At 43.6% G+C, this 13,273-nt stretch overlaps 1 protein-coding gene across 4 annotated transcripts in view; it reads right to left on the reverse strand.

The window, feature by feature from the left end:
- LOC139550691 (rho GTPase-activating protein 21-like) overlaps positions 1-13,273 on the reverse strand; it is a 71,943-nt gene that overhangs the window by 6,871 nt on the left and 51,799 nt on the right. For all 4 annotated transcript variants that reach the window (XM_071361763.1, XM_071361762.1, XM_071361765.1 and 1 more), the window contains 14 exons: positions 12,940-13,083; positions 10,878-10,980; positions 10,730-10,775; positions 10,138-10,263; positions 9,607-9,912; positions 8,532-8,596; positions 8,269-8,393; positions 7,814-7,956; positions 7,448-7,609; positions 4,172-4,250; positions 3,964-4,037; positions 3,738-3,827; positions 3,460-3,627; positions 3,084-3,195 (listed from right to left, as the gene is read on the reverse strand). In XM_071361763.1, the coding sequence (XP_071217864.1) occupies positions 3,084-3,195; positions 3,460-3,627; positions 3,738-3,827; positions 3,964-4,037; positions 4,172-4,250; positions 7,448-7,609; positions 7,814-7,956; positions 8,269-8,393; positions 8,532-8,596; positions 9,607-9,912; positions 10,138-10,263; positions 10,730-10,775; positions 10,878-10,980; positions 12,940-13,083 (1,743 nt within the window). The remainder of the gene's footprint in view (positions 1-3,083; positions 3,196-3,459; positions 3,628-3,737; positions 3,828-3,963; positions 4,038-4,171; positions 4,251-7,447; positions 7,610-7,813; positions 7,957-8,268; positions 8,394-8,531; positions 8,597-9,606; positions 9,913-10,137; positions 10,264-10,729; positions 10,776-10,877; positions 10,981-12,939; positions 13,084-13,273) is intronic.

Below are 13,273 nucleotides of genomic sequence, written 5' to 3' on the forward strand. Positions count from 1 at the left end.
AGAATAGTGTGTGTTAGGTGGGGGGTACGGCTTAAATGAAAACTCCACGCAAAAAACATCTTCTGGTATTTGATTCTTTAGTCCATTGCTGCTGCATCATACAGATATACAGCCGGTATGATACATTTTTCATATGATGGAAAACGCAGAATCATACAGTGCATGTTAAGTTAAAGCCGTATTCTCAAATTGATTAAATAAATAAAAAAATCCTCAAATCGACACAATACCCCAGAATGACAAAGCAAAAAGTGTTTTTTACATTTTTGCAAATGTTATAAAAAACAAAAACGCCTGATTCAAATAAGTATTCAGATCCCTTGCTATGAGACTCGAAGGTGCATCCCGTTTCCATTGATCATCCATGAGATGTTTCTACAACTTGATTGGAGTCCACCTGTGGTAAATTCAATCGATTGGACATGATTTGGAAAGGCACACCAGTTTATATATGGTCCCACAGCTGACAGTGGATGTCAGAGCAAAAACCAAGCCATTAGTTTTTTTTTGCAGCATTGAAGGTCCCCAAGAACACAGTGGCCTCCATCATTCTTAAATGGATGTAATTTGGAACCACCAAGACGCTTCCTAGAGCTGGCCACCCGGTCAAACTGAGCAATCGGGGGAGAAGGGCCTTAGTCAGGGAGGTCACTCAGACTCCAGAGTTCCTCTTTGAAGATGGGAGAAACCTCCAGAAAGACGACCATCTTTGCAGCACTCCACCAAATCAGGGTGTTATGGTAGAGTGGCCAGACGGAAGCCACTCCTCAGTAAAAGGCACATGAAAGCCCGCTTGGAGTTTGCCAAAAGGCACTTAAAGACTCTCAGACCATGAGAAACAAGATTCTCTGGTCTGATGAAACCAAGATGGAACTTTTTGGCCTGAATGCCAAGCTGAGTAAAGTACTGAGTAAAGGGTCTGAATACTTATGTAAATGTAATATTTCCATATTTTTTGGATAAAAACCTGTTTTTGCTTTTGTCATTGTGTAGATTGTTGTTGAGGGAAAAAACAACAATGTAATACATTTTAGAACACGGTTTTAACGTAACAAAATGTGTAAAAATTCAAAGGGTCTGAATACTTTCCCAACGCACTGTATGATGAAAAATGCATCATAACGGCTGCATTTCTACATTTAGAAACTCCTATATCTTCAAAACTTGATCGCTGACATGCAAAACAGTTTGTGACTATATCAACAATGGACTAATGAAACAATGGAATTTTCCTTTAAGTGTGTTTGCTTGATTTACGAGTTTTGTGTGTCCGAGTTGGGGTCAATTCCATTTAAATTCTTGTCAGCTGTATTGGACATGGAATATCTCCATATAGGAAATGCTATTTACCTTAATCATTTGGAATATAGGTGGAACTGACCCAAAATCTGGTGTGTATATCAGTGTGCTACACAAGGTTTTTGATGGGGAAGGTGGGTGTTTGATAGATGTGGATGGTTGGTGTGTTGCGGTAGAAGTATGTAGCAGTGAGGGAGGAGCTAGGTGGCAGTGTTTGACTGTAGTTGGTGTTTCTGATGCTGAAAAAAAACAGTGGTTCATTGATAAGACATGGGGTGAATCTCAGAAGTATTTTCCTGATTCCGTGAATCATCTCCTCACCTCTTTCACATATCAGAGGGAAGCAAGGAGAGATCTCCTCAGACCTTCTCCCCCAATGCTGTCCTTGCTTCCATCTAACGTTTTCAGTAGACTGCACGCAATAAATAGAATACCTTCGAGATTCACCCTATGATGTCCATCTCAAATGTATGACTGAGAGTCAAATGTGACAGGAGGGCAGAAAGGGACAAAAGCAATCAGAGCTACTTTACTTACTATCTCACCGGCATCCATCTAACCTCCCTAGTCAATGTGTGTGTGTAACTATGTTCTGATCTCTCCTAGATGTCTTTTGAGTGTGTTAGACAACAGCCAGCTCAGCCCCCCACCACTACAACCCCCCCCCCCCCCCCCCCCCTCAGACACCATGACAGTAATGCCACATGAGCAGGCGGTAGTGAAACCGTGGTTTGACCGTACCATGCTACTTGTCCTCGCGATCAGCTTTAGAGACAAGAGACAGCAGAAAGGCTTTCAGAAGAAACTACTGCAGGCACTGCTCTGTATGTATCCGTTAGGTTATAAGGTATTTTCATTTTAGAGAAATGTGAAAAACGTGCACACCAACAGGAAATGACAAAACATCGACGTCTCTTTCTTTCTGTTTTTCTTTTTTTCCCGCTCCTTCATGTTTCACCCCAAGTTAACAGAGCTGAGGGTTTCTGCAGACTAGGCAGCTACACTGGGGACAACACTCATCGTCCTTCTTCCTACAGTCCCAGCTGTCCACCACTGACATTACAGAGTCCACCAGTGACATCAGCGAGTGATTGACGCCACCCACTTGGCCTGTGTCAGATTGGGTCAATGTGTGAGTGCTGGACAGGGACAGGGGAGAAAAAAACACACTACACACAAACCAAGGGTAGAGGTCAGAAGGGTTAATACTTCCACTCTGTTGTTTTGTTTGTTTGTTGTTTGAGGGGAAAGAACATGCCGGGTTTATATGGGAGGGGAAGAAAATAAGTCTTCATCTCAACATAAAGAGGAAAGCACAGGGAGAGATGACATGAGCAAAGGAAAAAACAAACATAAAAAAGCAAAAAGAGAGAACTGGGGAAATAATCTAACGCAAAAGACAATTCATCGTCTTGGGCAAATGAAAAAAGAATGACAACAAAACAGACCTTAACAAAAGGCTTAACAACATTTGCAAATTATTTTCAGCAATTTCCAATTGGATAACCGAAAATCCTTCCATTGAAGAATTGCTAAAATAGCTTGCCTTTACAAAAGCACGAGACTTTTCAGTAGACTTGCTTAGCTTTAGATCATCTGATGGAAAGCAAACAAGAAGCCTCTTACTTTAGGACTAACGAATACCTACAGGTACATTCTGAACATACACACGCATGTCCTGGGTCCCTATTTCTGAGGCTCATTAGTATACTGGTAAAACTGTCACAGGACTGTTGCATTAGCACCACGCCAGGTGTGGTAACAGTGAGAAAAAGGTGAGTTACCTGAGACTTCCGCAGCTGAGGTGGTTGTTGTGGTCCGGCCGATGTTGGACAGCAGGTGGTCGATGTTCGGCACAGGCTGAGACTGCACTGTACTCTCCTGTTCCACTGAGGTCTGCAGGAGAGAGATCCAATGAGGGAGAGGAAAGTAGAGGAGGAAAGAAGTCAACGAGGGATGCAGAGAGAAAAATGTTCACCTCATACAACACTTTAGCCAACCAGCAAGATGAACAAACATCCACTACATCACACACTGAACATTCTGTGTTATTACCAGCTGAGAGTAGCATGACCGAGTGTGTTTAGATAGGTGTGTGCATGTGTGTGTGTGTGTGGGGTGAGAGAGCAGTAGCGAGATGGCGAGAGAGATGCTACGTACAACAGGGTCATCGTCCCCCTCCTCAGTGAAGAACCAGTCAAACTGCTGAATGAGGTTCTCCACTATCTTGCACTGGTCTGGCATGTGGTTGACCATATTGGTCATGTTGTCCTCTGAGGTCCTGACCAGAGTCGGTCCAAACACGATGGCCAGGTTACGAGGCTCCATCTGGGGGGAGAGAGGAGACATGAGTGGCATTCAGTCAAGTCCATACACAAGGCCTCTATTAAAAGGCTCCATTCTTAAAAAATTACATTTTATACCTCACACTGATATACCTTATTTTTCTCACAGTTTTCAGAGACCAACTTGAGGTGTCCAGAGAGAAATTTGAGGGTTTCATAGTGATGCTCAGGCAATTCAAGGATCTGCGAAGAAAAGAGAACCAACCTTCAATGCTTGAATGCAACAATTAAAACATACCGCTAAACTACATGAAGCTCTTATTCCTATTCCTTATTCCTATAGATCTATCATAAAACCCTCACCTAAGCTGTAACTTACCAGCCTCTTGAGCTCTTTCAACCTCTCCACTGCGTCTTCTGTTCGATTGGCTTCAATAAAATCTGCATATTTTTCTGTAAATAGAATACAAGGACCACTTAGTTCCTTTAACAGCCACGACTAAATAATTAGGATTGATTAACAATGCTTTCTTAACCAATTGTCTTTTCTTTATAGGCATGCATTTACTGTGTGTTCAGTATCTCACCATTTGTAAAAAGGGGTTCTGGAAGTTTCCGGAAGAAGGATTTCAGTAAACTACTGATCACATTTAGGTCCCTCCATTTCTGTCAGGGAAAGCAAGTGAGAAAACCATTAAAGGCGTTATTGTGAGGTATGGTATGTTTCAAGTTTTAATGTCACATGCACAAGTACAGACAAGTGCCTTTCTTGCAAACTCAAAACCCAACAACGCAATAAATCAATAAGAATGTAATACTTAACTTCTTTGATATAGGGGGCAGCATTTTCACTTTTGGATAAATTGCGTGCCCATAGTGAACTGCCTCCTACTCTGTTCCAGATACTAATATATGCATATTATTATTACTATTGGATATAAAACACTCTGAAGTTTCTAAAACTGTTTGAATGATGTCTGTGAGTATAACATAACTCATATGGCTGGCAAAAACCTGAGACAAAATCCAAACAGGAAGAGAGAATTGAGACTGGTCATTGTTAAACTCATCGCCTATTCAATTCCCTGTAATATATGGATCTGTTTGCACTTCCTACGCCTTCCACTAGATGCCAACAGTATGTAGAACTCTGAATGAAGCTTATGCTGTGTTGTGGGACCGGATGGGAGGTGTTTGAGTCAGTGGTCTGGCAGATTGCAGCTTCTTGGTCACGCACGTTCCTCATGATATCGCCATGCGTTCCATAGAGACTGAAAAGAATTCTCCGGTTGGAACCTTATTGGATATAAATGATAACAACATCCTGAAGATTGATTCTCTACTAAGTTTGACCAGTTTATTCGACTTGTAATATAACTTTTTGAAGTTTTCGTCCGACGTTTGCCTACATCTGCGCGAGCGTTTGGACACGTGTACTAAACATGCTAGCAAAAGTAGCTAATTGGACATAAGTAATGGACATTATCGAACAAAATAACGATTTATTGTGGAACTAGGATTCCTGGCAGTGCATTCTGATGAACATAATCAAAGGTAAGGGAATATTTATGATGTAATTTCATATTTCTGTTGACTCCAACATGGCGGAAAAATGTTGTTAAATCTGAGCGCCGTCTCAGATTATTGCATGGTGTGCTTTTTACGTAATTTTTTTTTTAAATCTGACACAGCGGTTGCATTAAGAACAAGTGTATCTTTAATTCTGTGTAAAACATGTATCTTTCATCAAAGTTTATGATGAGTATTTCTGTTATTTGACGTGGCTCTCTGCAATTACTCCGGATATTTTGGAGGCATTTCTGAACATGGCGCCAATGTAAACCGAGATTTGTGGATATAAATATGCACATTGTCGAACAAAACATAAATGTATTGTGTAACATGATGTCCTATGAGTGTCATCTGATGAAGATCAAAGGTTAGTGATTAATTTTATCTCTATTTCTGCTTTTTGTGACTACTATCTTTTGCTGGGAAAATGGCTGTGTTTTTCTGTGGCTATGTACTGAGCTAACATAATTTTTTGGTGTGCTTTCCCCGTAAATCCTTTTTGAAATCAGACATGTTGGCTGGATTCACAACATGTGTAGCTTTAATTTGGTGTCTTTCATGTGTGATTTCATGAAAGATTGATTTTTATTGTAATATATTTGAATTTGGCGCGCTACATTTTTTCTGGATTTTGGCCAAGTGGGACGCTACCATCCCACCTATCCCAGAGAAGTTAAAGAAAACAGTAACACAGAGCAAGAAATAAGAAATATGAAGAACACAATAAGTACAGGGTCAGTTCCAATAGCATATTTACAATGTGCAGGGATATTGGAGTGATGGAGGTATGTATAGGGGTAAGGTGACTTGGCAACAGGATATAAGAAACAGAGTAGCAGCAGCTTGTATGTGAGTGGGTGTGTTTGTATGTGTAGAGTCAGTATAAATGTACGTGCATATTACGTGTCAGTGAGCAGATTGAATTGTGTGTGTGTGTGTGTGTGTGTGTGTGTGTGTGTGTGTGTGTGTGTGTGTGTGTGTGTGTGTGTAGGTAGGGCCCTGTGAGTGTGCATAGAGACAGTGCAAAAATAAAGGTCAATAAAGATACAAGGTAGACTCAGATAGTCCATGTAGCTATTCTGTTAGCTATTTATCAGTCTTATTGCTTGGGGATAGAAATTATTAAAGAGCCTGTTGGTACCAGACTTGATGCACCGGTACCGCTTGCCATGCGGAAGCAGGGAGAATAGTCTATGGCTTCGGTGGTTGGAGTCAATATTCCAGGCCTTCCTTTCACACCGCCTGATATAGATGTCCTGGATGGCAGGGAGCGCGGCCCCAGTGATGTACTGGGCTGTCCGCACCACCCTCTGTAGAGCCATGCGATCGAGGGCGGTGCTATTGCAAGACCAGGCAGTGATGCAGCCAGTCAAAATGCTCTCAATGGTAGAGCTGTAGAACTTTGAGGATTTGAGAGCCCATGCCAAACTCTGCGTGTGTGTTTGGACCATTTTAAGTCTTTAGTGATTTGGACACCAAGGAACTTGAAGCTCTCGACCTGCTCCACTGCAGCCCCGTCAATGTGGGCATGATCCTTCCCCCCCTTTCCTGTAGACCACCATCAGCTCCTTGGTCTTACGTTGAGGGAGAGGTTGTTGTTCTGGGAGCACACTGCCAGGGCACTGACCTCCTCCCTGTAGTCTGCCTCATCGTCGTCGGTGATCAGGCCTACCACCGTTGCGTCGTCAGCAAACTTGGTGTTGAAGTCGTACGTGGCCACTCAGTCGTGGGTAAATGGAGAGTACAGGAGGGGACTAAGCACACATCCCTGTGGGGCCCCTGTGTTGAGGGTCAGCGCGGTGGAGGTGACGTTGCCTACCCTCACCACCTGGGGTCGGCCCGTCAGGAGGTCCAGGATCCAGTTGCAGAGGGAGGTGTTCAGACCCAGAGTCCAAAGCTTGGTGACGAACTTGGGAGGGGACAATGGTGTTGAACGTTGAGCTGTAGTCAATGAACAGCATTCTCACATAGGTATTCCTCTTATCTATTTGGGTGAGGGCAGTGTGGAGAGCAATTGAGATTGCGTCATCTATGGATCTGTTGGGGTGGTATGCAAATTGGAGTGGGTCTAGGGTATCTTGGATGGTGGAGTTAATATGTGCCATAACCAGCTTCTCAAAGCGCTTCATGATTACAGAAGTGAGTGCTACTGGGCAGTAGTCATTGTGGGATGAAGCCTTAGAGTTCTTGGGAACAGGAATGATGGTGGTTAGCTTAAAACATGTGGGGATTACAGACTAGGACAAGGAGAGTTTGGTGTGTGTCTGTCTGTATGTGTGTGTGTCACTCACATCTTCTTGGATGTCGATGTCACTCATCAGTCCTTTATTGTCCAGCTCCTCCTGCATGCTGGAGATGGCAGCGTTGTTCCCTGGTACTCTGTAGATCCCAGTGTACTCCAGCCCCCTCTCCTCTACCAGCTTACAGCACACCTCCACGATGAGGGGAACAAACTACACGGCATAAAGCCTTTAGCATTATACATATTGGATGAATCAAGAAACAAATAAATAGATACCCCTTTTATAAACATGAAGTAGAACTTAAACCTCGCAAATGTAAGACCATCAAAGGGGAACAAAACACATGCTCAATTCATTCAACATCATTCACACCATGTCTTTCTCACATGTGAACACACGCACTCTCTCACTTACCCTGTTGGTCTGTGCAGATGGGCAGTCATCGAGGCGCACCCCAAAGGTGACCCCAGCTGTGGCCTTCTTCTCAAAGGGCTTCCTCATGATGCCGGGGATGCCCCTCCTCCAGGCAGCCTTATCCCGTGGAGGACTGGAGTCATCTGACAGAACACACACAAAGCAGCCGTGTCAGAGCTAATCCACACTAAAGATACACACTCAAACCACACTAGCTACTGGAGGGTCAACCGCTGCTTCTACAGACAGCCAAAGATAAACATTTTCAATAACATTTCTACATGAAGGCCTACCATATGTACTGTCTACCGTTGTCGTGTAATGTGCACCTTTACTGTGTAGAATAGCTACAACGTCGGCACTATGCACTCCTCTTCAGCTGTTTGTAAAGGACACAGCATGTCTACTGGTGGTAAATGTAATCCCTTGCTTTAAGCCCTTTGTTGTAATCTTACCCCTCTCTCCTGTTTTGGGTGAGTGTGGGCTCTTGCCTTCTCCCTTCCCCCCCAGGAGGGTGTGTCTGATACTGAGGGACTGCCGGGAGGTTTTAGGGGAAGGCTCAGTCTTGGTGCTGGGGGCACTGGATCCAACACAGAGACAGATATTCTAGTACATTCAATAATACTATGTGTGACTTTAATGGCTTGTGCATAGGAGTGGGTCTAAAAGGACATTGCATTGTGGGTCAAATAAAGAGGGCATGTGTCAGGCTGCATACCTCATCATGGTGTTGTACTCTCTGATCTTTCTGCTGATCAGGTCCTGGCTAGTTATACCAGCATTCTGAAACACATCATAGACAACAAAGTCAGTCCATGTAAAGAATCAAACCTAAAGGGTTAATCACTGATCTACCGTTTGTGTAGAGAGTTTAAAGTGAATACGATTTAGTAGTTTACCACACTGAATCCTGTTTGTGCTATTTAGAAGTCATGGGCTGGTCCCCAGTAGTGAGACTCTGTGGGAGACTGAGACCACAGACAAAGACACAAGGCTAACTGAAAAGGGGCAAACAGCTGAACAAGCAAGTGCACTGTTAGCTCATTTCACAGGCCAACAGACAAGTTACCATACAACCAAGATGAGGTGATAGAACAGCAACAGTAAAACATTCTTGTTAGAGTCCAGCAGGGGATGTTTTTATATTTTCTGTAGCCTAATGATATCATACATACAGTAAGCATGAGTAGTCAAGGGGTAGTTTCCCCAGACAGTTTAAGCATAATTCTGGAGTAAAATACATGTTCAATGCTTTTTCAGGAATAGGCTTAATCTATGTTAGGGAAACTGTCCCTAGTGTTAAAATGGTTTGACATTGTTACTTTAAGGCAGTAGTAGTCAGTCTACCCACAGAACAGGAACACCAAGGCAACCGGACAAACTCTTCATAGCAGTTAACCCAAGGGGAGGAGCGGTGAACAAAGATGGTTTAGTCTCTCTGTCCAAAATCTATTGTTTCTTCTAGTGACCAAGGACAGTGACAATGACTGGTGTAAATGAGATCCAAGAAGTGCAAATGCAGGCTACTCACAAGTGACTGCTTCAAAAAAAGGACACAGGCATTTCAAACAACTGCCGTGAGGTAAGGTTATGACCTGGGCACCTGAATCTTGGTATAAATGCTAGCTACTGTATGTGAGTCACTTTGGATAAAAACATGTGCTCAGCAAAGAATGATTCAATCTAAGATTGGACACCAAGGAATTGAAATACATTACAATGACATCGTGTGATTATGATGAGATTAGTAATGCAGTAGATTAAAGCGTAGCATCTTTCCCAGAAGAACCCACCTCATCATCCAGATTACTATTCTCCTGGATGACTCTGATCCAGGACAGCATGTCATCCCTGCCCTCCGCCTGGAACAGGTACTCGCAGTGCGACGTGGTCAGCCGCAGCACGTTCTTGCGTTTTGTGTCGCTGTAGGAGATGTCAATCAGGCAGGCCTTGATGCTGATTGGCTGTGGGTTGTCGTCGGACTGGGAGTGGGAGGAGGCATGAGAGACGCCGTCCTTCTTGTCCTTGTAGAGCGTGAGGGCGTGGCCTCGCAGCACAGCATACATCTGCTTCCACGACCTCGAACCCCCGCCCACACGCTACAGAGAGTTGGGGAGAGAAAGAGCGAGCGAGAGAGAAACGTTGAGATAAGGCTCTGCGTGAAGATCAACATTTTTGCAGTGTGGGGGTGGGCGTGCATGTTTTCTTTTTCACACTATTGTGGATATTTTTGTTTCACATTGTCCTTTCCAGCATCTATGGTGGATTGTAACCAGACTAGCACAGTAGACCTCCACATGATTTGACAATATACAAACATATACCTTGCTCTTCTCAGTGTTGAGCTGCCTGAAGTTGAGCCAGCCTTCTTTAGAAGAGTCACTGAAGATATCTGAAGAGGAGTCCCTTCTGGAACCAGAGTCATCAGACGACTTGTGTCCATCCAGAGCCTACACACACACACACACACACACACACACACACACCAATAGGAGTATCAGCAGAAACAGCGAGCCTGTACTCTTAAAGAGCGTCAATCCCCAGGAGTCTCAGGAGCATCAAAGCCTGACTACCGCAAAAAAATCACAGACAGGTGAGTTCATTATGGCTGAGGAAATCAAGATAAGCCAAAAACCACACAACACATCCTGTCAATGTGATTAGAAAACATTTCAAAGGCACAGGGAGAGTACAAAGACTGAATTAAAAACAAATGTAATAAAAGTAGCAGCTTGTCACACCGTTAGGCACTCAATGTGGGGAAAAGCAGAATACCTTAATCATAATAGTCCCTAGCAATTTAACAGACATTATAAACACAGCCAACATGTCATGGATAAACCAACCCTTTACAGTTGTTATAAACACAGCCAACATGTTGTGGTTAATTAACCCTGGATTGATCCGTGTCCTCACCTTTCTTAGGCCTCTCAGTCCAGGCATGTGTTTACTGTTGGACCGGCTGGAGACCGAGAGAAGGAGGGGGACAAAACGGCAGATATTAGGAGGATGAACAGAGAACCATTGGAAAAAGAGTATCATGAGAAATAAGACCAGGACTTACCCTCTGCCTTCCTCTCTGTAGTTATCCAGACCCTCGTCACAGGATTTGGACCGCTCTTGTTTGGTCGAAGCATCAGACTCCAGGATAGCATTTCTGAGGGACTCTTGAGAACGGAAGATGTATACAACGACAGTGTGAGGGGCTGTGTCATGGCAACAGGGGTACATAAGTGTTTTAAGGAGTCAGGGCAGAGTGATGTTCCAGCTGAGTGTTATTGGTGAGGGTCAGTGGTGGTATTAGAGCTCAATATCACAGGACTAGAGATTCAAATTCGTCCCATTTTTCTGCCGACTAACTGACCCTCATTAACCAGTCAACAAAGAGTAAAAAAAATTCTCCAACGGTAAAATTACTTGACCAACAGAAAATGCTATCAGATATCTGTATATAATGATGAGATGCGTATGTTTCCGCCCTAACAATGGGAGGTGTCGGCGGGAAGGCAGTCGACAAGCTTAGGCCCAAAATAAGTCCATTGAAACGCATTGGGCTTATTTTGAACAGATTTTGTCGAGAGTGAAACCTTTCGCGTCGCCTCTTCCTCTCTGATACTATGCATGCATACAAGGACCGGACATTTTTTATTATCAGCTTAATGAAAACATGCAACAATAGCAAGCCTATTGTCTTACAGTCAAAATGCTGTAGCCTGTTATTGAACATGCAACTCCTGTAATGAAGCAGATAAAACGTATTTTTCAAACATTTACCCAAATACAATTAGCGGAAAACACAGTTGTAAACAGCAGACCTAATGTGAGCAGTTCCATACGTGACAGGGATGAACATCGCTGTTAGAAACTTAGAAAGAGCAACTACCATGATGGGTTGCTATATGACTAGGATTGTGCCTTTGGCTTCTGGACAATGAAAGAAAGTTGATATGAAAACCAATAGAACAGGAGAGAAATGCTGGTTAATGGCTAGAGGAAGACTTTATTAAATAATTGCCTCCACGTCTCTATGGATGGATTTTCACGAGGCTACTTCGAACAAGGTAGGATATGCCTCATTACTTGAAGTAAATGATCAGGTTTCAAACAGGTCTACTGCCTTTGCAAAGCTCACATTGCAAAGTGGTGGTGACCACTGACAGTAGGCAGGCTATAGTTATGCCTCCTAATGGCGAATGGGAGACACGCTTTACAAGTTGAGATTGAGAAATAAAAATAGCTCCTTTTTAATTGTGGCCACCAAATTTAACACGCGATCGCATATAGAGTTGTTACATGTTGTGCAGTGACTGAGCTTCCAAAAGCAGGCTTCACTCCAGTAGCCTTGAGGAGCTACTCTGGTGCTATCTGACAGGTGGTAGGCTATTCCGCTCCTCAAACTAGACTCTGTAAGCTGTCTGACAGGTGGTATGCTATTCCGCTCCTCAAACTAGGCTCTGTAAGCTGTCTGACAGGTGGTAGGCTATTCCGCTCCTCAAACTAGGCTCTGTAAGCTGTCTGACAGGTGGTAGGCTATTCCGCTCCTCAAACTAGGCTCTGTAAGCTGTCTGACAGGTGGTAGGCTATTCCGCTCCTCAAACTAGGCTCTGTAAGCTGTGCGTGTGATAAATAAAATGCACAAAGACTAACAAAAATACACAGGGCAATTTAATTCCACAAGAATTATGCAAATTAACCTACAGACCGATAAACATGACCGGTCAAATGTATTTTCAGGACAGAATTGTGTTGAAATGCACAGCCCAAAGTGAATGGGATATCTAAGCAATGACACTGCAAATTTTACTTCAAAGTGATTCGGCACTGATGGAGGAGACATCCTCACTGCTTTCAAGCCTGTTCAAAGAACTGGGTCAATGTCATGCATTCTCAGAAAACAACACAATGGAGGTGGCTGAAACAGAACGGTAGTATTTCCTATATAGTGCAGTACTTTTGCCCATGGGGATGTGGTTAACATTAGTGCACTACATACGGAATAGGGTACCATGTTTCAGATGTCACCAGTGACTGAAACAGACAACAGCATTAACAACACAGCAACAGACAGAACTGTATCTGCACCATAACCATGACAACCAGGAGCCCACCCCCAGAGTACCTCTTACCTTGGTCATGTGACAGCTGTCGGCGAATGAAAGGGCACGGGGAGGTGCTTGGGTTCAGGGAGAGTATGGCTGGAACGCCAGATATCACGGCGGAAGCAGGAATGGACGTGGCCTCATGGTCAACACTAGGGCTAGCCGGCTCGTCTGCAATCACACAACACACACTTCGGTATTACATGATGGACAAACATCATCATCATCATCATGATCAACCCCATGAACTTCCTCATCATAATGGATAAAAAAAAAAAAAACAGCTTCCTGAGATATTTCAGTTTTGCATCTTCAGCAAGTAGACCACCGCAGCATTAAGAAGAGTCCCAATGTAACCCTT

The sequence above is a fragment of the Salvelinus alpinus genome, chromosome 23 (assembly GCF_045679555.1).
Source record: "Salvelinus alpinus chromosome 23, SLU_Salpinus.1, whole genome shotgun sequence".
In the NCBI taxonomy this organism is placed as follows: domain Eukaryota; kingdom Metazoa; phylum Chordata; class Actinopteri; order Salmoniformes; family Salmonidae; genus Salvelinus; species Salvelinus alpinus.